Source organism: Camellia sinensis, chromosome 6, assembly GCF_055761805.1.
Source record: "Camellia sinensis isolate YWXY chromosome 6, ASM5576180v1, whole genome shotgun sequence".
Classification (NCBI taxonomy): Eukaryota; Viridiplantae; Streptophyta; class Magnoliopsida; order Ericales; family Theaceae; genus Camellia; species Camellia sinensis.
Genome location: NC_138966.1, coordinates 140,085,284 through 140,110,119, shown reverse-complemented (window position 1 = coordinate 140,110,119; position 24,836 = coordinate 140,085,284). Strand labels below are relative to the sequence as shown.

Below are 24,836 nucleotides of genomic sequence, written 5' to 3'. Positions count from 1 at the left end.
TTGTAAATAGTGATAATTTTTTTGATTTTTTTAAATAACTTTTTGACTTTTTGCCTTTTTCCATGGATGCCAAACCAACCCTAAGGGAGAGATTTTCTTCATGGAATAAGGGAAGAAATTTTTTTTTTCTTTAGAATGAGAGAGATATTTTCTCTATAAAATGAGAGATTATTGTTATGTATTAGTTTCAAAATAGAAACATGTGTAAAAAATTAGAAAGAATGATTTGGTCATATTATATTGAATCGTTCTTAATGGAATACTCTAAAGGAATATGGATTAGATGAGATAAAACACTTAAAAAGAGGATTAATCAAAAAATAACTTAAAAATTAATAAGACAAAATGTCACATCCAAACTATAATTATTTTATTTTTTTTCCTCATAAAAATAAAAAAATTAAAAATTTTATCCTAAATAAGACTTTTTAATTCTAAACTAAAAAAATTTAAAAATCAAAAAATTAAAAAATCAATTCGCATGCCGGAAGTTTGTGGATTGAGTTTTTTTTGATTTTTTACACTAAAAGACAAACTTTTTGTAAAATAAAAAAAAACAAATTTAAACAAAATATTACATTTAATCTTATAATCATTTTATTTTTTCTCTCACAAATATCACATCAAATCACAAAAAAACTCAACTATCTTTTTAAACATTAAATTTTTTTTATCTAATAATATCTTACAACTAAAAAGACTTACATAAAAAATCACTTTCTAAACCCCATTATAACACACCACGTGGCCGTGATACACGACCACCGAAAAACTTCTCTGTTTGCCGACGAGGTTATGGATGGAGCTACCAAATTAGTACGAATACCTCTCCGACCCCAGTTTTCTGACAAATATTTAGGAATTGTTTAGAATAATTTAAATAAGTATATTTTTTATCTTTTTATGAAAAGGTATGCAGAAAAATAAAGAGATGGTATGATAAAAAAAAGATAAAAAAATAAATTATTTTTGAATTACCAAACTTAACCTTACTTTTCTCATGTAAATCAACTCCTTTCTTTCTTTTTTTTTTCAATTTCAAGATTAGATAATGATCACGAGAATATACAGTATAAAAGTTTGAATTAAGGTACCAAACACTGTACGTGCTTTCTAAACTTTTTTTTTTCTTAAAATATAAAAAAGAAAAAAAGAAAAAAGAACAGCTCACACACACTGAGCGGGCCGTTTCAGCACCCAACAAAATTTTCATGGCTTTTGTTACAGAGACAGACAATGCCAAAATCACTTTCTTTCTTTTTCTTTTCAAAACACAAAAATAAAAACAAAAAATAAAGGAAGAAGGAGGTTGTCGTTGAATGAGGAGGTTGTCGTTGAATGAATGTGAATATATAAATGTTGAAAGAGAAAGGGGTGTCCCATGATATGATTCCTCTCAAATCTTCACCCATCATCATCATCCCATTTACATCTTTGCTCTCACAGTTTTACAGCTCATCTTCACAAGTGTATATGTATCTATGTATGTATTTACTGCACAGTATTTACTATAATAGTAATAAGTATGGGGTGATATCATCATGATTGTAAAAGAAGAAAAGGAAAGGAAAGTTGCAAAAATTCAAAATCCCAAATGGACAAATTTCACTTTCACACTTTCACATTATCATCTTCATCTGTCAGAGATTTTTTACCTCTTCTAATCTCTTCTCCCACCCACCACCCATCTTCCTCCATACTCTTTCTCTCTCATCAAGCTTATACTTTTTAGTAATGGATATTCAACAACATTTGCTTTGCTCTGCATATTCACCTCCATCCTCTTCCTTTTACTTTTCAAACCCTCAAAGTTTATCTTTTTCCCAATTTTCAGAGGTTCAATTAAAAAGCAAAACCCAAGTGCTCTACAGTAGGGTTTCTCTCTCTCTCTCTTTCTCTCTTTCTCTCTTTCATGTCTCTGAACTACCATTCTTTTTGCTCCTCCTACTCTCTCTCCCCTCACTGATATGTTGTTTTGGACATTCTTGAACAACCCATCTGAGCTCCTTATCCAGCTAAAATTCAAGCTCATCTCTCTTTGATCGGTTTGAATTTTGATACTCAAGTATCCATCAAAACGACAGTACTCTGTCTTCAACCTCTCTCTAATTATGTATCCATCAAAATCAATCTCTCTCTCCCTACAGTCAAAATAGTCCCCACAACCAACACTCAACAAAATACATTCTTCCATCTTCCCTCTGGTTCTAGAGAGAGAAAGAGAGAGTGAGAGGTCATACAAAAACCAAAATGCCAACCATTGCCGCCTTCTTCTTCTTCTTCTTCTTTCTCTTCTTCTTAACATCCACACCACTTCTCTCATCCTCCACCACAATCCACTACAACCGTCGGATCCTCCATCAACCCTTCTTCCCTCCACTTGATTCCCTCCCTCCAACCACCCAACCACCATTTCCATCTCCTCAACCTCAACCCCAATCCCAATCCCAATCCCAATCCCAACAACAACCCAAATACCCATTCTCTCTCCTCTCTCCTCCCAACAAAGCAAACCCATTTTTCCCATTATACCCTTCTCCACCACCTCCTCCTCCCTCCGCCTCCCTAGCCACTTTTCCGGCCAACATCTCCTCCCTCATCCTCCCCAACTCCTCCCCTTCCAAACCCATCTCCCGAAAGCTCGTCGCCGTCGCCGTCTCTCTCTCCCTCCTCTCCGCCGCCCTCGTCACCGCCGTCGCCGCCTTCCTCCTCTACCACCGCCGCCACCGCTCTCTAACCGACGAGAAGGCCTCAAGAACAGACAGCCTCCGCTTGTTCCCGCCCAACACCACCACCTCCGACGGCGTCCTCAAGACTTCTCGTACCGTCTCTAGCACCAGCTCTGAGTTTCTTTACTTGGGTACGTTGAGAGGAGTCGATGAGGACGATCACAAAGCTGCAAATTCAAGCAATGCTGGTGGTGCTTCGTCTATGACAAGCTATGAGAAACTGGGTTCGCCGGAGCTCCACCCTCTTCCCCCGCTGCCAAAACAGAATTTCCCGCAAATTTTTTCGAATTCTGAGTTGGGTTCTAATGGAAACGGTGAAGAAGATGAAGAAGAAGAGGAGTTTTTCTCACCCAGAGGATCTTCGGGAGGTAAAGGGAGTCCTAATACTGATCATACTCGTCCTGGTTCGAGCGATCAGAGAGGGTTTTTGGGTGTGGAAGCCGAGAATTTTGGAAGTCGAAGCTCGAATTCGAGGAATGTTTCGTACCCATCTTCGAATTCTGCTTCCCCAACCAGTAATTCCATGTCTAGCAGTCCCTATATACTCCTAAATTTAAGCCCCAGAAGCTTAAGATCCAAGTCTAGAGACTCAACCACCGATTTCCCAGCTCCGTCTCGGCCACCGCCGGCGATACCCCCTCCGAAGGGAAAGATTTTGTCCCCATCTCCACCATCTACACCACAAAAGAGAAATTCAGGGCATACCCAGAACTCCCCTGAAAGAAATTCTGATCTTACTGGACAGATTGAGCAACCTCAAGCTAAAAAACAGGGCGTTTCAGGGCAGTTTGTTGCTGTGAAATTGCCACCTCCACCGCCCCCTCTGCCGCCACCGCGGTTTTGGGAAATTCCTTTTGCGCCACCGCAATCCAATCGAGAGGCAATGACAGGGCCACCGGTTCTTGTAGCGCCGTCTAGACCAGTTGTGTTTCAAAATCCGGAACTGGTATCGGTTTTGCCTGTTGAACAAGCACAGAATTTGGATTCTGTGGAGAGAAGTGAGGAAGTTTCGAAGCCTAAACTGAAAGCATTGCATTGGGATAAGGTTAGAGCCAGCTCGGACCGTGCAATGGCGTGGGATCAGCTGAAATCTAGCTCGTTCCAGTAAGATTTTTTTAATTTTTTTTTTTTTTGAGTTCATTAATGTGTTATATATTGTATGGAATGAATGTTAACATTTTGGATTATTTAGCAAGTTTTATAGGTCTTGTAAGTTTGTAGAATGTGGATTATGTTGTTGCAGGTTAAATGAGGAGATGATCGAGACATTGTTTATGGTGCATGCTTCGAGTTTGGGTTCGAAAGATAACTCGTGGCGAGCAGTTCCACAGATGCAAAATCAAGAGAATCGGGTACTTGATCCAAAGAAGTCTCAGAACATTGCAATTTTGTTGAGAGCACTTAATGTGACCATAGATGAAGTTTGTGAAGCCCTTTTAGAAGGTAACTAGTTGTCTTTATGAGTTTGTTCAAAGCTCCTATTTCTAAAATTGGTGAATTTTCAATATTGATGGATATATTTCTACGGTTAAATATAGATTGTGCATGTTTCAAGTTAGTTCTACTCTTTGGTGAATTAGGGTTAATACAGTCTTTTTACAAGTTAGTTTTGACTCAAAACTCTTTTGAAAATTTTCCCTCGATGGTTTCCTAGACTATGGCTTGATAACGCGACTAAGTGAATGCGTTTAATAAATTAAACACTTAGGCCATGTTTGTTTGGGCGGACTGGATTAGCATTCCCATGACTAATAGTTCTAGGACTACGAATCCGTTGGATTATGTATCCTATCTTAACTAATAGTCAAGTTTAAAATAATTAGTCCGTACTTCAATTGTTTAACCAAACATCGGATTAATAATTTTATTGGACTATTAGTCCAATCCCAAACTCATGTCCACCCAAACAAACATGGCCTTAATTCTTAAAATTCACTGAAATTGAGTCTCAAGTCTGAGAGACTTTGACTTAACACTATAGGTTGAATACACACAATGGAAAGTAATTTTTATTTGGGAAATTTGAACTTGCTAAAACTTTATGAGAAAATGATGTGCCATGTGGTATTTTTTAATTAAAGAACCATTTGCAAGGGTGTTCTATTTTAACATGAAATGCCCAATTCAAACCACATCATATTGTAATATATATCATATATACAATTTCTAATTGGAATAGTATCAATCTATAAATCCCGTACAAGTTTTTAGTTTATCAATCAGCCCCTATGTTATTTGACACTTCTATGTGTTTGGTTGACATTGCAACTGAAAGTTACCATAATTACTATTCAGTGAATTCTCTCTGTTTAAACTTAGATAGAGGTCTAATTTCTAAATGTAAGTTCCCGATATTGATGCTTCCTCACGCTTACATGAAGAGCAATTTCATCTTATGGCCTTTTATCTGTTAAGTTTTATTTGGTTAAATTTTGGAAACAATGCCTAATGTGCTTAATGAAAAAAAGAAAGAAAGAAAAATTACAATTGTAGTCTTAATGAAAAAGGTTGATTACGTAATTGAAATGATTTTGCTTTTCCTTCTCTGAACTGTGCTTGTTGCAGGAAGTGCCGATACACTGGGGTCAGAGCTTCTTGAAAGTTTATTAAAGATGGCTCCAACCAAGGTGGAAGAATGTAAACTGAAAGAGTTCAATGATGAATCACCATTTAAGCTAGGCCCTGCTGAGAAGTTTCTCAAGGCAGTGCTTCATATACCGTTTGCATTTCAGAGGGTGGATGCGATGCTTTACATAGCCAATTTTGACTCAGAGGTTGAGTATCTAAAGAGAACTTTTGAAACATTGGAGGTATGGTTTAATTCTCATCGTTTTAAATTGGATGTGCTGTGCATGCTTCATTTTTATCACCATCACCATCATCATTCATCATTGTCACTTATTGATGTTGTAGATTCATGATTGATTGAATCCTATATTACTCCATTAACATGCATTACGTTATTAAAACCCGGTCCTTCAGCCCACGTGGTTTATTTATGCTTACATTTACATTTATAATTTAATATATCAATTTAGTGTGAGGTCTTTTTCTATATTTTATATATTGAACCACAAAAACAATGTTCAATGGACCACAAAGTTTGAGAACTTAAATCACCCATTTTTCTAAAGCTTCCAGGCTCCTATAACATCAGCAGAAGTATTGAATTAAGAACTGGCTTCAAATAAACAACTGAACGATCTCTGAGACTTTGTTTGTGACTTCCCATAAGATGCTGGCTTGTTGGTTATGAATTTGCAGAGATTGCTCCAAAATTGAAGAAAGAAAAATACATGTTGTGTGCGCGCGCGCACACTTGAGAGAGAGAGAGAGAGAGAGAATCCATGGATCCTGCCATTGTGGGAGAGAGATGGGTACTTTTGCTCAGTTAACAGTTGGGCAACAAGGCAATGTACAAAATTTGTATAGGCCAAATAAAGGACTTGTCACAATTCTATTTAGGAAAAGGTTAGAGAGCGCCTGAAAAAGTAACCCAAGCTGTTGGCAAAAGTGAAATGGGTGTAGGTTCAAACATAGTGATGTATGAATCAGGTCCACACCTCATTTTTTGACAACTTTTCCGGGAACTTTTTCGAGCGTGGCATTGTTGTTCTATTTAAACTGAAAAATTCTAATCTGAGTAATTGGGGAGGGGCCTACCTTGTGAACCTCGCCTTTTCAAATTGCCGTGTCACATCATGTCCATGTCCGTGTCCGCGTTTCTTAGGTTAGTGATATAGAAGAAAGGGAAATAAATTTGTTACTGCTTCCTGTAGGTACAATTCCTGACCATTTTTGTCCACTAGTCATCATAGTTTTCCTTCTCACAGGCTTCTTGTGGAGAGCTAAGGCAAAGCCGAATGTTCCTAAAGCTTCTAGAAGCTGTACTCAAAGCTGGGAACCGCATGAATGTTGGAACCAACCGTGGCGATGCCCATGCCTTCAAGCTCGACACCCTTCTGAAGATTGTGGACATTAAGAGTGCCGATGGGAAAACCACTCTCTTGCATTTTGTTGTACAGGAAATCAGCAGAGCTGAAGGTTCTCGCCTTACCGGTGTCAATCAGAGTCCAACAGCCAATAAAAACCAGCAATCTGCTTTTCAGGATGACATTGAATTCAGGAAGCTCGGTCTACAAGTTGTTTCTGGCTTGAGCGGTGAACTGACCAACGTAAAGAAAGCTGCTGCCATGGATTCAGAAGTGCTTAGTAGTGAAGTTACAAAACTAGCCTTGGGAATCACTAAGGTCAAGGAAGTGTTGAAATCAACTGAAGAAGTTGCATCGAAAGAGAGTACCCAGAAATTTTCAGAGTCGATGAACGAGTTCTTGAAGAAGGCAGAGGCAGAGATTGTGAAGGTACAAGAACAAGGGAGGGTTGCTCTGTCTTTGGTGAAGGAAATAACAGAGTATTTCCATGGAAACACGGCAAAGGAGGAAGCTCATCCATTCCGGATTTTCATGGTAGTGAGGGACTTTCTTTCCATTCTTGATCAGGTATGCAAGGATGTCGGGAAGATAAATGAGCGAAGCATCGTAAGTTCTGTGCGTCAGTTTCCGTTGCCAGTAAATTCAAACCTTCCACCAGTTTTTCCTGGATTCAATATAATTCGACAGTACAGCTCCTCTGATGATGATAGCTCATCTTCGCCTTAAAAACGTTAATAGGAGTTGGTTTTTTTGTGATTTGCTGACTTGTCTGATTGCAATACCTATCCAAATCTGGCGATCACTGTTGGTAAAATTTGTGTAGAAGATTTGGAATACTTTCATGCTCGTGTAATATACAGGGAACAGAATCAGATTAGAAAATAACGGGAATGGTATTGCCGGAATGGTCGGAGTTGGGTTAGATTGTAAATCTATGAAAAACTGGATTTGATGATTGTTGCTATTAAGGATTATGAACAATTTTCATCATTCTCTTTTGTTCATCTGTTAGCTGTAGCGTAGCTTTTGTTGGTTCTCTCTAGAAACTCTCATTGATCATAAGATGATCGAATCTTGGGTTTTTTTGGTTGGATAGAAACAATGACCGATTGAAAAAATAACCAGAACACAAACCAAAAAACAACACTAGTCACTGATAAGTTCCGAAAAAACTTGGCTCACTATAAATGTCTTCAACTCTTTTTTCAAGTATAGTGATGGATTGGGTAATTTTCCATGACATCAAAACCTCTACAAATATATCTTGACATTTGAACTCGTTTAGATCTGCGCCTTCAGTAGAACACTATTCGCGAGGGGACCCGATTCGTCAACTGCTCCACATGCACAACAGAAAGTTGACCATGTCGCACTAACACAAGAATATCCTCTAAGAACTAGGATTAATTTGTTCAGAAAAATCTAAAAGATAAGAAGAGGAAAAATAAGAGCTTCTATTTCATTTTGTCTGTTCCTTTTACAAGTAATTAATTGACAAGAATCACAGGCATGGATGAGCATTACTCATTCACAGAAATTGGTGAAAATCCTTTTGCACATATGGAGTCAACCACATCTACCCACCTCAGTTGGAACCAGATCATATAAGCATAGTTTAGTATCAAGATGAAAATAGAGTTATGTAAATTGCATTTAATTTCAAAAATCAATAACCAACATCATAAGGAATAAGTTTCCAATCTATATTTACAAAATATTCTGCTCTGAGTTGTTTCAAACCAGAGGCTTGAACTTATTTCGTGCTCATATTTTCCTTAACTGGAAGACAAAAACATTCATGGATTAGCAAACTACAACAAACCCTCGGCATCCATTCGTTCAATGACCCGCCTTGCTTCCTCCTCTGTAGCAGGAACAACATTTCGAATCCTCAATCCATATTTCACAGCCTCTTTACGAATAGAGAACGTGAAATAGAACTTGTTTGACACCTGTTCAAATCACAGTACATATGCTCGTTCACACATTGAAAATCGCTGCACAACTTCAAATATATATATATAGGGAGGGACTATCGGGTGCTTACCTCACTGGACCTGTATTCAGGCCGTGTAACATGCGCTACAACTTCCACATTTATAAGAGGTTGAGCTGGGTTCTGAAGTTCTGTGTACAAAACACAAGACTTGAAACGAAGGAAATTTCCAACATCCACCTGCATAAGAAAATAAAACATTATCATTCCGTTAACATGCACTTGGCTTTGGTTAAATTGTTAAAAGCATGCAATGCTCAATGCAATCTTCGGATAGCAAAATTCATTTATGCCTTGAAAAATATAACAATCACCATGAGTTTTGTTGAAAAATTCGCTTGAGTGGGTTGATTGTCAGCATACTATTGACAATTTTGTGGATTTTTCTGTTTCTGATCTCCGATTAACTAATTGAATATCGTGTGCCTTGTACAAAAGGTTCAACCATAACTTTTGAAATTCAATTTGGCCTCAGAGCTACCCTTCGCATGATCCAGGGAATGATGAGGTTCTGAATCCTCTGAATTAAGAACTGTTCCTGGTAGTAACTACAATTAGTATGATTGATTCAAGAAAAGTAATAAGGTTCTACTCACTGGTCTTAGGAAATCCACATGATCAACTTCTAGGAAGCACGGTGCACTGCCAGCGAAAGCATAAGCTGTTGCAAAACCCAGTTCAAATGCTCTCCGCATTAAAAATCCACCAAAAATGCGACCATGGATGTTTCTTTGCTGTGGCTGGCAAATCAAAGAGTTCTGATGGCAAGTATCCCTTATGAGAATGCTATCTCTGTCTGCCAAAGCCGGCATGTCACAGAATACCCGCCCTTCGGCCATTAACTCTTTCAGCCTCTCTTCTTCGCCATCATCGATCTCCTTTTTATGTTGTCCTCTTTTTTGTTTTCTCATTTTGTTACTCTCTTCTGCTTCTTCCCAGAGCTTTTTTTCTTGTTCAGTTTCAGGTAATATTTGGTTAACGAGTGCTGATTTTCCAGTCTTTGAGTCACGAGCAACAAATGTGAAGTTTGCTATAAGAGCTACCGAGTCTAAAGGATTAGATTTTTCTGCAAAAGAGTGATCTTTAATAAAGCACCGCCAACAATTAACAAATAGCAGCAGCAATTTGATAGCATATTGAAGAACAATGGCACAATTTTTTGGAAACTGTATGCAGTAAAAATTTGAAAATGATTTACAAATATAATTTTCATTAAGAAAATCTACCAAGAATGATGTGATTTGAAATTATGAGCCACAATGGTAGATGTTTTAGTTTGAAATGAAAGGATTACAAAACGCCCCGTCATTCTATATGAGATTTTGAACAAAAATTTTGTTTGCATAGCATCACCGATAAAAAAAAAAATTGATAGAACTTATCAAAATAGATACAAAAACAGACACTAATCAAATATCCTGAGATTCAGCAAAAATGAAATCAACCAAGATCTTGTCATGCTTTGAGCATAGGCAAATGTCCACAACATGAGTAAAACATTCGGATATATAACAAACTCAGTTTCAAGAGGACGTACTTTTAGGTCCTAGCACAACTCACTTAACTTACTTGCGATAGTGCACATCACAAACTTGGTAATATCTTATTTTTCAAACAAATTTCTACATCATATCTGCTATACCCACCGTCAAACTCTCCAAATGCTATGAGGGTCGAAAAGTTAAACATCTTAGGATAAAGTAAGGAATATTGGGAAATAGCAATGTTAAAAAGATTTCATGTCAATGTTCATAAAATTAACAAGGGAAAGGAAAACAAGAGAGAGAATGATTTCTTCAGGAGTACCTTCCCTAGACTGAGTCACTTCTAGTTGGATTTCCATAGAAGACCTCCCAACCCAGGTAACGGCACCAGCTATTTTTAGATCGATATCAACACGGATTGGCTTCTTGAGAACCATCTTGTCCACAGAAGCAGTGACTAATAGTACGGGCCTTGTTGTGCCCTCATTGTTACAACAGTGCTGATTCACAAAGGTATAAATCAAACAAGGCTTTTATTTTTGTTAAAAACATGAGGACACGTCTAATTACATCAAGTAATTAAAATCAGAGCAGACAGCAGAGATATAAAAGATTAAATTTAAAAAGCAGTAAAATAGGAAATGTTCTACTACACTACAGCAGCTCAGTTTTATCATCTCTAGGAGAGAGAGAGAGAGGGGGAATTACATAATTCTTTACTACTGTAACCAATCCTATTCCTACTTAGATGGGAATTGACAATTGCTTTTTTAGTAGCTTTTTTCGCTTTTAATCTTTTGATAATAGTTAAAAAAGTTACTTTTTGAGCCTTTTCAAACTTGCTTTCCGGTGAGAAATTATCATATTAGCCCTATAGTATTGTGGATCCCATGTAGGGACACAGTCAAAATTCTGAAAGAATTGAGGGTAAAATTGTTTTATTTTTTTTATATTTTTACAAATTTGCTTTAAAAAACTACTTTTTTTATATTTATATTATAAAAAATAAATAAAAATCCCAAACAAGCTTATTTGCGTTTTTTAAAAATTAACCAAAACGTTTCTTATTTAGGAGATTCCATCCAAAGCCTAAGCCTTAGCAAATTCTACATAATGGTGGCATGGGGAACAGAACAATGCTTACAAATAGAAGATACTTGTGAAAAAAACACAAAAGACAGTATGTATATCAATGCATAATAATAATCAATTCAAGGCTCAAGCAAATTAAAGGATCATCCAATCCCAAACCAAAATCAAATTCACATAAGACTATTCAACAACTGCCCACTAATCCAAACCCAACAAACTTTATAAAAAAAAACAGCACAATGCATTGAAAAAATCCAATTTTCAATCAAGAACAAGAATTTGAAAAGCCATAGTTATTAGTACCTTATATGATATGGTTCCAGCAAGAGCATCAAGGTCTTCAATTAATTTCCCCATCCTGATCTCATTCCAAGGGTTCCTATACTGCTCTCTAAGTATATAATCACTTGAGAATTTGTAGACAACACTAGTCCTACTCTGCGATGGAGTCTTCGTGATCAATTCACTCTGTGGAGCATCCTCTGGAACATTGGACAGTCTTTCGAAAATGCTTGACCTTGCTTCCCACAAAGCATTTGTCACAGGTGAATGGTACATTCCAGGCCACAAACTAATTGGCTTTCGAATCGAAGAGCCTGCATCGATCGGTGGAGAGCTTTCAATTGGTGAATTCACGGTCGAAACAACCGAAATTGGAATAGAAGCAGTGGAGTTAGGTTCCATGGAGTCCAATGGGTCTGATGGCTTACATGAAAACAACCTTGTTTGAGTGAAATTGAGTGATTTTGGGTCATATAAGGAGTTTTTGATGATGGGTTTTGATTTCTTAGATAAACCAAGCAAGTAGGGATTATTGGGTTCATTGGAATGGTGATTTGGAGATTTGAAGTGGGTTTTCAAGTGGATGTTGCCAAAGTCATTGTTATGGGGATTTGAAGAAGGGTTTATTGATAGATCAGAAAATGTTGAATTGGAGAAGTGGGTATTGAAAGATCCATGGTTTTGGGGGCTCAGTTTTGATGGGGTTTGTGTTGGGGGTGAATCAAGAATGAGAAAGTAAGGAACAAATGTGTGAAGTGATGAGTTGAGGTCGGATTTTGGGGGGAAGAGAGTGATAACCGAGGCTGATTTGAAGAAGTGGTGGGGAATTAAAACTGGTGTTCTTGGTGGGTTCATGATGATTTGTTAGTTGAAATTGATCAAGTTCTGGTTTGTTTCCAGAGTTCTGTTTGAGAGAGAGAGAGAGAGAGTGAGAGAGAGCCTGGAAGAGTGTTGTTGGGGTTGGTTGAATAAACAGGATCTTTCGCGGATTCATCACTCGGAATGTTGGGCATGCATAGCGGATTCAAGATCTGAGTTGTCCACAAACATCAAAATTGACTTTGAATAATTTATTTTTATTTCCCAATTTAAAAATAAAAAAAATAAAAAACTTGGTATTTTATTTTTGAATTTATTTTTGTAAGTCAGGCCTTCTCCATGAACTCACTGTCTACCTGGTATTTTTTAAAATATTTTTTACAGTCTATTTATAATAAAAAAAAATATTTAAAATATATGTTTGGTTTATCTCTCAAAATATATTTTTAGAGAAAAATTTTAAAAACATGTTTGGTTGAAATTTTTTTTTAAAAAAATTCAAAATTACTTTTCTCTCCACTACACCTCCATCAATCATTTTTTCTCTCTTCTCTCTCTTTCTTAATCATTTTTTCTCTCACATTCATATATTCAATTAAAAACAATATAGAAAAATGTTAGGAATATCAAATATTTTATCAAATGTTCTACCACACTTATATGAAAAATTTGGTAAAATATTTGGGGTCTCTAATATTATTCAAAAATATATATTAAATCATTCCAAACTCCAAAACTATTTTTAAAATATATAACCAAATAAATTTTTAACTTTTTAAAACTTTTTTTAAAATAATAAATCAAACAAAATTTAAATATTTTTGATCAAAAAAACAAAAAAAAATAAATATTTTATTACACTCGAATATTGATTTTTTTGTATTCAGTAAAATGGATATGCAGATAGGCTACTTCAACATAACTGCTATGGGATATTGCCCCTTAACATTTACAACATATTTGCAAGGAATCTCACCGCATCTACGTAAGCTTAACCCCCATGTGCTCCAAGCACTAAAAAGTATGTTCAACCCTAACAAGAGACTATGAAGATTCTAACTCAAATCTTGAGTAAGAAATTCGAAAGTTTTATCCACTTAACCAACCACCTGTTGGTAAATATTCGAATATTAATTTATGTGTGAGTCTCACACTCTTTGAAAAAGAGATTCATGAGGTGAAATTTACTCTTATTATGCATAAATCATTAAAAATATATTTTTTTTAAAATATTATCTTAAATTTTTTATTAAATAAATAACCAAATATCTCACATGAGTATAAATCTCCACACTCATATAAGGCATATAATTATTTATTTAATAAAAAATTTATTATTCCTATCATTACCCACTCTTGGAGAACACAATCATTGCAATATTAAGAAGATGGAAAAATGCTTGGGAGCACTAATTAGTGGTCCCACTAATTAGGTGACAGTGGGTCCCGTCATTAATGATGTGATGTTTTGATTTTGGAGTTGTATTTTTTTTTTTTTTACTTTTTTAATGCATTAGTGCTATTAGTGATGATATTTTTAGTGGGATGAATCATTGTTGTGAGAAGATGACAGGCAAAACAATGTTGGGACCATTCAGTGGAACGTGGTCGTTTCGGAAGGCACACGAGAAGTCTGTTTCACGTGTTTTGTTTTGTTTTGTTTTTTTTCAAATTTTCTAATTTATACTACTATGCCCACACAATCTTTCATTCATTTTTAATTCAAGACAACAAGTATACCACCTGAACCTACCAGAAAAGAAAATTGAAAAAAAAATATATATATATATATATATATAAATTAAATTTTTAGTTATTGATCTTGTTTGACAAGATAATTGAGATTAATTTAGAGATTATTTGACATAAACTAAATAAACGTACTTATTTAAATAAGTACACTTGTTTGGGTCATATCACCTCTTTATTTTTTTATGTATATTTTTGTAAAAAGTAAAAATATATTTATTTAGATCATTCCAAACAATCCCTTAACTTATTAAAAGACAAAATAAGTTAAAAAATCAATAACAGAAATGTCATATTTAAATCATAATTATTTTACTTTTTTTCTCACAAAATTACAAAAAAAGTCAAAAATTCGTCATAAATATTTTTTTTAATCAGATTAAAATAGTCAAAAAAAAAAAAAAAAAAACCCACAAAAAAATCATGTTAAAAAAAACTCTTTCCAACGGAAGGCATTGTGTACCATGTCGAAAGAAGATATCTGCATAATTGAAAACAGCCTACTATTTTTAGTTGAGCAGACAGTTTTCAATTATTGGCTAAAATCAATCTCCAATAACCAGAAGTTCATATGTTGACTCAGGCCTGTTCTGGGTAAATGATAAAAAGTAATTTTGACTTTTAACCAAATTTTTTACTTTTTTTTTTTTGACAAATAATTCGAAAAGTTGATAAAAAATTACTTTTAATTTTTTTATTAATATTTACTTATGATGTCAAATCACAATAAAATGACCAAATTACTCCTATTTAATTTAAAATATTTATAACTTTACCTATATAGTACATTTTGACCCACGAAAGGTAGCATTGTAATTTCACCATTGGCTAAAAATTAACTTCCCAAATAAAAAAATATATATATAAAAAAATTAACTTTTAACTTTTGCTACAAATCAAAAAAAAGTGACTAAAAACAATGTTCTCAAAAAGGCCTCAACCAATCACTAACATGTGAGGAGTTCATTTCCTAAGTTTCTTTGTTTGTTTTTTTCTCTCTCTATGCCTTTGTTTTCTAGAAATAATTGTTCAACCGTTTTCTTTCTTTCTTTCTTGATGTAATTCCATTTTTGTTTTGCATCTTAAAATTTTCAAATTCAAATATTTTAGTTACATTGGTTGTAATACTTGGTGTCATCTTTGGATAAATAAGTTAGCAACAATGATAGAGATCACTAATTTTGGAGCTCTAAAAAGACCACTAATGACATGACACTCAATAAAAAAAGAAAAAAAATATAACACCAAGGTCAAAACATCAAATCATTCATGGTGGACTCACTGTCACATCATTAATAATAGCACTAATTAGTACTCTCAGTCATTTTCCATAAGTTAGATTGTTCAAATACATGACTTCAAATCTACAGTTATACTGGTGTCAGTGACTTTTGTTTAAAATATATATAATCCATAATGTTGGTCTAAATTCAAGCAATTAAAGCTACTTTATGCTGAATATTATTCTCTAAAGGCCCACAAAACCAGCTTTAAAAGAGATTTTAGCCTTTTCTAGCTCAAATGGCCCAAAAAAAATCTTCAAATGTGCTTAAGCTGGCAGCCCATCCAGGTTCCTGAAATTGCCTACCAAGGCCCTGGTTTTCAGTCCCATGTGGCCCAATTCTTCTTTCATTTCAAACTGAACTCATTTGGACTCATAAAAAATTCATTCAAAATTAACTCATCCTATAAACAAGTAAAAGTCACATTTTAAAATTCATTAATTTTTTTAATTTAACTTCACAAATTACATGCACTATGAAAACAAAACTACTTAAACTCGGTTCGTTAGTCAAGGTTAAACACATTTTCAAACTTGTTAATTACACCAAACTGAAACAATTTACTACTCAACTAATTTACTGTTACCAAATACAAGATGCTTATAATATTGTACACATCATGAATACTAGTTGGTTAAAATTCTTGCACTTTATTAAGAGATTAAGGCTCTGTTTGGTTGTGAATTCAAAATGTAATTCCACATGTGTATTTCAGTATGATGTTTGGTTGTGTGTTTGGAATCAACTTTCCAAACTTCTGCAGAGAGCTCTGTATTACAGCCGCATTTTTTGTTCAAATTTTGGCCAGGGGAAGACCACCCGGACGTCCTTAGGGACTACCGCCCGGACGTCCATGGGGACATCCACCTGGATGTCCTCTGCTGTACAGGAATTTTTTTTTTTTTTTTTTTTTTTTTGCAATTGATTTATATAATTGGAAAAAAAAATTTCTGAAATTTTTTTAATTTTTAATGTGCTTTAAAATAATTTTGAGTTGTATATTTAGTTATGAGTTGTAAATTTTTGTATCATATATCAAATATCACATCAACAATTCCCCACTCAAATCAAACATCTTTTCCAAAACTATTTTCAAAACTCTTTACCAAACAAATTTTCTACACTCAAATCATAATTTTACAACACACAAATTCAAAATACAATTCATACTCTCAAATCACATTTACAAAACACAACCAAACGCAACCTAAGAGTTTTAGGTCTTACAACATGCAAAATTTATTTTTCATCAAGTTAAGGCCTCCAATGTAAAACCCAAAAACAAAACAAATCAAAAGAAAATTTAAGGTAGTGTTTGGTAGAGTTTTGTAAATGTGATTTGAGAGTATTAATTGTATTTTGAATTTGTGTGTTGTGAAATTATGATTTGAGTGTAAAAAATTTGTTTGGTTATGATTTTTAAATAGAATGTTGAAATGTGTTTTGAAAATATATTTTGAATTAAATTTTGAAAGTTTGATGTGACATGTGAAATAAGAAAATTTGTTTGGTGATGTGTTTTGGAAATAGTTTTCGAAACTTAATTCAATCAATAATTTATAATCAAACACACAACTCATATATTGATATCTGTATTTTTTATCAACAGTAATAACCAAACTATTTTTAAAATACTGAAATTAAAAATTAATTTTTTTTTCAATTAATTTTTTTTCAGTAATTTTTTTTGAATAAATTTTTTTTTTTCATTTTAAAATAAATCTATGTCAATTATTTTGTGTCAATTAAATTTTCTATCAATTCATTTTTTACGCCCGTACAAACATCTTCTACAATATGTTTTTTAATTTTTTCTAAAATTTTGTTAAAGTCAACAACTTTTGAAAATACATATTAATAAAAATTAACATAAATACACTAAGTTTAATATTTTAAAATAGAAATCATAACGTAAACCTTACAAAACATTATCAATTTTTCTTCTCATTTATTACACGTTATTAATTTAGTAATAAAGTCGTAACAGATTGTTCAGTATTTGTTTTGTATACGGATGTAATATTATTAAAAAATTATTAATATTATAAAAAAATAATAGATAAGAAATAAAAAGTAAAAAATAAAAATAAAAAACAACCTGAATCTTTTGAACCTTCTGAGTAGCTTCAGATAGTCGAACACCCGGAAGTCGGACCGGGACAACTGGGCGGTCATCCGGCCGGTCATCCCATCTCACTCCAATTCCCACTCATTGGAAGCTTTTCAGAAAAGAAATATGAGGTTCACGTTAAATTTTCAAAGACGATGGAGAAGGATATGGAAGCTTTTCAGATCAAAAGAGAAAGAAAGATGAGGTTCACGTGAAATTTTCAAAGACGATGGAGAAGGACATGGAAGTTTTTCAGATCAAACGAGGAAGAAGGCAGAAACGTTAAAAGTGGAGAACTGAAGTACAAGCTGCCAAACGGGTTTTCAAACTGTAATTTGAATTAACACGCGGAATTGTATTTTGAATGTCTTATCCAAACGTGAAGCGGGAGTTCACGTGTTGAAAGTTAATTTGAAAATACAAACAAACAGAGCCAATTTAACATACACCAGATTGGTTTTCTTAAGTTAATTGTTTTCATCTTTTTTTGTCACAAGCTTTACATTATTCATGACACAGGCCAGCTAAATATTAGCCTGAATTCTTTTATGAGCATACAACAAAGTATAATTTAATTAAAGTCATAAAAAACCTGACTGCCGAGATGAGAATGGGCCCATCGCATTCTTCGCCACCAACACTTTGCTTACCAAAAGTTTCCACTTTGCCTCGTCTTTCTTGCTCTGCTGCTGCATTTTCTCCTTGAAATGCCTAAAAAACAATGTAAGAAATTGTTACTATCATCACCCACCATCACACATTCACCACATTCTAAAATCTACCTTTTCTCTTAATCAGCAATACTTCCCGGCTTGCCTTCTAACTGGAGGTTTGCAATATGCGCTGTTGAATTGCTCCCCCCAGAACAAAAAATGGAGATTCCATCATTGAGAAGGATACAAATACAGTAATCTTTATTTTTATTTTTTTCTGGTAAGCTATTATTTTCTAGACTGGGTATAAATGAAAGCAATCTAGAATGGTTTGCAGCAGGGACGAAGCTAGAAATTTGGCTTAAAAGGGGCCGAGGTAAGTGTGACAAAAAAAATTAGTCATTTTTAGAAAATGATTTTTACTTGCATAAGTTTATATAATTTATTGGACTATCATTTTAAGACATTTTATTGATAAATATAATTCAATTACCTCTATGATTTTTATAATCGGAAAAATAACTGACATTCACATCAAACTTATAGAATTTATGCTATTACATAAAATGTAAGATAATTTGAGATCATGCCATATATATTATAGAAATATTTAGGGCCAACAAAAGAATTTTAAAAAATTTAAGGGCCCATTTTGCCTACATTATAGAAAACTTATAAATTAAAGGAATAAAACAATTTTGAAATGCTAGGTTTGTAGTGAACCATTCAATTATTAATAAAATTTTGCGCTTACCTACAAAGAGGGACCTTGCAATAGTCAGGGTCGTTGCACATGCGGGAATGCAATTCAAGAAGCTGCCACATGCGCTTGCAGTGCACACATCCACCAGGAACCCGGCTCTTACAACCGGAGAAATGACGGACTAGAGTCTCGAGCACTTTGCAAGCTGGGAAACTGCAAGCAACCTGGCTTCCCTTCAGCAACTTGTCCCGGGGTCCAATTGTCCTACACCCATCCCTGCATATGTGAAGCAGCGCTTCCATCGCCTCATACAGTTGCAAGTAAATCTTTTTCTCTTCAAGTTTCTTCAGCCTCTCTTGTTTTCTCTGACAAGAAAAGTTGATATCCGTACGGTAAAAATATTGAACTAAAATCTTGAAATGATGAAATGGGCATTCCCTTGCAATGATGAATAATTGTATTTGCTGGGCTTAGGCCCCCTCTTCTGTCACCAAGGAAGGGAAGAAAAAAAAAGGAATAATTGTATTTGCAGTGCACTTTTCATAATTTTTTTAGTGAACCAAATGTGTGAATGGACATTCTGATGGAATGATCATTCATTTCCAATGAACCAAACATAGCACTAGGGAGCGGACAAATTTTCATAGTGTAGACATTTCATTTCACTATAAATGGTTTTTACCACTTTATGTAATGTTTGCGACTCATGACACACATAATATCCCTTCTCAATAGATTAGACTCAACTTAAGCACGGCATCTAAACAATGAAAGAAAGTACAGTAGTTGACTTACAGAATCTGTTTCCACAACTGCCCCCAGAAGCTCTTGTTCAAGGGCTGGATTAGCACGCCTCATAACCTTCCATCCTTCGGTAGAAGCTATGGTTTTAAAGTCCCTCACAATCATACGAACACAAGTCAAGGAAAGGCGTGGTGCATCGCAACATCTTGCTAATTGAAGCACATCAATCACATTTTCTGTGGTAGTCCAACCCTGCTCCAAAAAATGTACACAAACTCTTTTAAGTGATGGTACTGTGTAGGACTGTGACAAAACCAATAAATGGAGAACAAACTTCTTCATCTCTTCCTCTTCATAACTGCATTAGGATATCAAAGGAATCACATCTTAGAAAGTTACATATAGAATAGCCAGGATGCCACAGACACAAACTCTAAGCACCCAATTTTATTTATATCTTCACTTGAGGATCTATGCAAGTTACAAACACGGATACAATGAAAAGTGCACAAAAATGGTTGACATTCATACCAAAGACAACCACACATAGTGGCGATCATGCCATATCTATTGGTTAGATATACAAAAGCCCAAAACCAGGTTTGCGGGCATCACACTACCCAATGAAGACTTTAGTTTTATTTTGTTATTCCATATTTTTCCAAATAAAATTTCACTTGTCAATCATTATGATATGTTCTCAAAGAAATTGATGTTACCATCTTTTTTTTTCTTAATTTTTATTTAAAGATGTTTTTTCTGTGGTTCTGAGAGCAGGTGAAACTTTATAGGCATCCAATTTTTGCTGTCTGAATATTTGTTTCTGCACTTGGATAATGATCAAATTTAAAGTCAAATAACGAAGAGATTAGAGAGAGAAAGAACTGTATAATTGGCTTGGTTGAGGACAATACAGCAAGAAAAGAGCTAGAGATAAATGTTAGATAAATCACCTCTTCCTCACGTGTCTTTGTAAGTTTTTTTTTTTCCTAGCCATATTTAATTTTTTGGTTCTAGCCTTGTCGTATCCTCAACAAACGTCGACTTCACTTTAAATTATTTTCCAAAGGACTTCTCGAAAGTCCTTACATCATCAAAAGCTAAGCCAATCGTAGCCTCCTTTTTACCATATATAATTATTTACTAAGTTAATTGAGGAAAAAACAAATGAATGTCCAAAGAATGATCTATTTGGCACCAAGGATATACTTAACTAATTGAAGAATTCAATAGAGAAATTTCCAACATACCAGGATGAGTAAAGGAAACGTATGAAAGCACAGGCGGCTTGATGAGGTACCCCAGGAATTTTAATGTACCTGATACCACTCTTAACTTTAGATTGCTGAAGGAAATTCCCCAGGACTGGTGATGCAATACTCTGCACAACCAAAAACAAGAGTTCGTAAGTCTCTCCTTTTTTCTTTTCTTTTTTTCTTTATTGGTACATTTTCTACCATATCCCTGACAAAAAAACATTTTCACTTATTCCATAATGTTCAGGCAGGGCACAACTTGCCAACAAAGTATACACCTCAGCATAATGGGTTTTGTATTCTATCAAATTAAAATTACATTTTACTACAGGCAATAAAATTTAAGATTATTGCAGAACCTCAAAGCTTGTCAAATTCTTAGCGAAAAGAACATTTAAAGCAAGCACAAAATATCATTTTAAGTGAAAATGTCTATGCCCTTCAGGTAATAGTCTACACTCAATTGGTTTTACTCAAAATACCCTTTTAATTTACTCACCAGAACGCTGGAATGAGCAGGAATAATTGTCTTCTCCTCGGTGATAATATGGACATCTGCTCCATACCCTTCTTTGAAGAGCTTGTTCCACATATCTTTTGTTTCCTTTGGGACACAACAACAAACTTCAAGCCTTTTGGATAAATTGTTTCTTGTATAGTTTTTGCCAGGGAGTGGAGGTGGTTCGGGGATACGACTGCCACGGCGTACAGAGGTGGTGGGAACTTCGAGAAAAGATAAACCATCTGTGGAATTCTCTTCCTCTACGTGTATATAGAAAGACCCATCAAAGGACTCAACTTCTGAGGATGGCCATGGGGAATCAAGATCTGCTGAAGCCATAAACTAGTCGTATGCTTAAAACAAAGTTCGAAGTTTCTGGAAATCTGTGTAGAAAATAAAATAAGATTGTGAGACTTTCTGTTAATTTTCCAAATCCAAAGTGAGTTTGGAAGTTCACTATGCTATTGCTAATAAATTTGTATGTGTTAGACTCTAATTTAGATAGACTGCCAAGACAATATTTGAATGTCAAAAAGATTAGAACTTCTTCCCAAAAGGAATCTTCACGGGTATATTTGAATCAATTAGGAAAAGAATCAATAACAGAATTCCTTCTCAATTATTCAAGGACTGGACCATCGGCTAAAGTTGGCTTGTAGGCCTAACTCTAAAATCCCTTACTTTGAAGTCAGGAATTTCTTTGAATTTCTTTCGTGTCCATGGAATCAAGTCTTAGGTTTTTTAAGCTTTTAACCCATCAAAGAAAGAGGAACACCCACAAGGCCCCAAATCCATCTTTCATCATTGCTAAAAGAATAACAATAGTTGAGGAATAACTAACTACAGTTGTGTAGACAAAATCTAAACTCACTATTTTCAAGAATCTGAACAGAGATGAATGGATTTACCTTAAAGTCAAAGCATATAAAAGTTATATCTTTACCAAATACATGATGTGGTAACATGTAAGCAAAAGTTGTAAGCAAAAGTAATTAGTCGGTTAACTAAAAGGAAAATTAAATAGAAACTAATAGGGCAAATTACATATACCCCTCGAGGTTTGGCTAAATTACAGATACCCCTGAGGTTTTGGAAATTACATCCCGCCCCCTGAGGTTTGTATTTTCATAACAATTTGCCCCCTGAGGTAAATTACCCCCTAATTTCTTATGCAAATATAGCATTCAGGGGGAAATTCGTAATTTCTCAAACTTCAGGGGTATTTGTAATTTAACCAAACCTTGAGGGGTATATGTAATTTGCCCAAACTAATAATATTTACAAACTTTTCTTACTAGTGGATGCCTCATGAAATAATAATACTTTGTTACTTGAAATGGGACCTACTAAAATAAAATTAAAAATTATTTGTTAGTGCAGGCACAGGAACAAATCATAGCTTAGCCTTAAAAAATATTTTAAGGGTAAATTACACCGACCTCCTTGAGGTTTGAAGAAAATTCAACAAGCCTCATAGTTTTAATATAATTATACATATCTTCCCTTTAGTAAAGTTAAAAAACACCAAAACTAATGCAGATGGTATAAAACCCAATGATACACAATGTAAGAGAGATGACAATGTCAATTTTTCATTCATACGACTAATGAATTTCTAATGAAAAAGGAGCAAAGTGTTTATATGAATTACAACCTTAAAAGGAGCCCATTGTAATTATGCAATCTTGCAAGGCTTACTGTATTTTCTCTAAACCTCGAGTTCAGTGTAATTTACCCTTATTTTAAATAGTAGAAGCAGCTGTATATATACCCTTATTTTCAATAGTAGAAGCAGCTGTATTAAATAACTATTTAGATGAACCCATCTCTTTAAAATACTATAAAATCTGGAAACATAAGGAAAAAGCTGGATCCGAGGAGGTCCCAACTGTGCACCTTCCAACCATTTAATTGAACAAATACTAATACAAAACAAATCCCCAGAGATTGCAGAGCAACTTTAACGATATGTACTAAGTGAGGCAATCAATAACTGAACAAAAATCAGTTAAGCTCCCACAAAAACCAAATCAGAATACCCCAATTGCTGGCAAAGAAAACATCAAACAATAAATGTATCCAAACATTAAAATTCAAAAATTTCTTGATTATAAACACAAACATAATATAGATTCAGTCATATATATATATATATATAGACGAGTATATCAAGTGATGAAAAGAGCATACCTGTTGGATGAACAGCGTGCAAATCTCCTTAAAATTTTGAGATTTGTGCGATCTACCATACCACAGAGTTCTAAAGTTGATATACACTAATTCTACAGAGCTATAGAACCTGAAACAAAATTCAAAATCAAAACAAACCCAAAAAAACTGATCAGTACTTGCAAAGCAAACTCAAAATCAATTGTCGAAAAAATAAACAAATAAAAATTGAAATCGAAAAGGAAAAGGAAAAGGAAAGAAAAAAAAGAAATTAACCCATTTTGTAAGGGGGAAAATCGAAACATCGATAAAACATACAAACTGTGACAATCTTTTCGAAAATGAAAAACCAAAAATAAAAAAATAAAAATTAAGTGGATAAAGATAATCAAATGCATCGAATTGAAAGGGAATAAATCGAAAGTTACCACGATGATAAAGATTGATGTGTGTATATAGTATGTATATTGATTTGTTGGAACTTTTGATGGATCGACTGACTTGAGAAGATGAGTGAAGGTGAGTAGAGGATGATATGTACAGATTTTCTCTATCTCTCCTTCTCTTGGGTTGACAGCAGAGTACCTAGAAACAGAGCATTTGGTACGTGCCAGAAAGAGGAGGGAAAAAAAGGAGAGGCTCACGAGGAGTGCAATGTGTGTTTGTACTCTGATGGGTAATGAATGAATACAGCACAGGTCTAACATATGATTATTTATTCGGTATTTTTGAAATATAAATACGTGATATTTTATAAGATTTTGATTGATATTATAAAATTTTAATTGATAGAGAGAGAGGTAGAAACTCACCATCTATATTGGGAATAGAAGAATAACATGAGACTAAATAATTAATAATTAACTTAAAATATAAACACATAATATTATGAGATTATTGAATAATTTTTCAAACGTAGTCCAAAACTTTGTTTTCTTTCTCATTTGTTTATTAGTATTTTGTGATTTATGATTACAGTAATATTTCACTTGTCATCTGTTCAAGGGCCCGTTTGTTTTTTATTTTTTTTATTATAGTTTTTTTTAGCTTAAAAAATCGTAAAAAATGAAAAAAAAAATTATAATATCATATTATCTACATTAAATAATTATTTTTCTTTCACAATTATCTGTTCAATTAAAAAATATCATGCCAAACAAACTAACCTTTTTAACTTAAAAAAAAACAATTAGCCTAGTTTTGGGTATAAAAAAAACAAACAGCTTATTGATTTATTATTTAGGTTGTATTATTTTTTTTACTTTTATGTATGTCTTTTCAAAATAAGTCAAAATGTCAAAAAATTAAATCATACCCAAAATAAGCTTAAAAA

The 24,836-nt window shown here is 34.1% G+C and overlaps 3 protein-coding genes across 4 annotated transcripts; 1 reads left to right on the top strand and 2 right to left on the bottom strand.

The window, feature by feature from the left end:
• The first annotated feature begins 1,238 nt into the window (after nucleotides 1-1,238).
• LOC114314941 (formin-like protein 2) lies at nucleotides 1,239-7,651 on the top strand. Its single transcript, XM_028261476.2, has 4 exons — nucleotides 1,239-3,833; nucleotides 3,973-4,172; nucleotides 5,295-5,539; nucleotides 6,563-7,651. Exons 1-4 carry the CDS (start codon nucleotides 2,251-2,253, stop codon nucleotides 7,385-7,387), a joined length of 2,853 nt encoding a protein of 950 aa, XP_028117277.2. The 5' UTR covers nucleotides 1,239-2,250; the 3' UTR covers nucleotides 7,388-7,651.
• A 648-nt stretch (nucleotides 7,652-8,299) lies between these two features.
• LOC114314942 (acyl-coenzyme A thioesterase 2, chloroplastic) lies at nucleotides 8,300-15,322 on the bottom strand. Of its 2 annotated transcripts, none has more exons than XR_014333150.1 (5): nucleotides 11,537-15,322; nucleotides 10,464-10,641; nucleotides 8,972-9,723; nucleotides 8,709-8,837; nucleotides 8,300-8,613 (listed from the first exon to the last, which is right to left on the bottom strand). XR_014333150.1 is itself a non-coding variant. In XM_082874857.1 (5 exons), exons 1-5 carry the CDS (start codon nucleotides 12,368-12,370, stop codon nucleotides 8,473-8,475), a joined length of 1,752 nt encoding a protein of 583 aa, XP_082730983.1. In that variant the 5' UTR covers nucleotides 12,371-15,322; the 3' UTR covers nucleotides 8,300-8,472. The 2 variants fall into 2 exon arrangements, 1 of the variants encoding a protein (XP_082730983.1); XM_082874857.1 differs by having other exon boundaries at nucleotides 9,254-9,723.
• A 2,591-nt stretch (nucleotides 15,323-17,913) lies between these two features.
• Nucleotides 17,914-24,294, bottom strand: BT3 (BTB and TAZ domain protein 3). Its single transcript, XM_028261473.2, has 7 exons — nucleotides 23,932-24,294; nucleotides 23,525-23,633; nucleotides 21,332-21,717; nucleotides 20,827-20,957; nucleotides 19,628-19,934; nucleotides 18,884-19,197; nucleotides 17,914-18,187 (listed from the first exon to the last, which is right to left on the bottom strand). Exons 3-7 carry the CDS (start codon nucleotides 21,671-21,673, stop codon nucleotides 18,058-18,060), a joined length of 1,224 nt encoding a protein of 407 aa, XP_028117274.2. The 5' UTR covers nucleotides 21,674-21,717; nucleotides 23,525-23,633; nucleotides 23,932-24,294; the 3' UTR covers nucleotides 17,914-18,057.
• Between the last annotated feature and the right edge of the window lie 542 nt (nucleotides 24,295-24,836).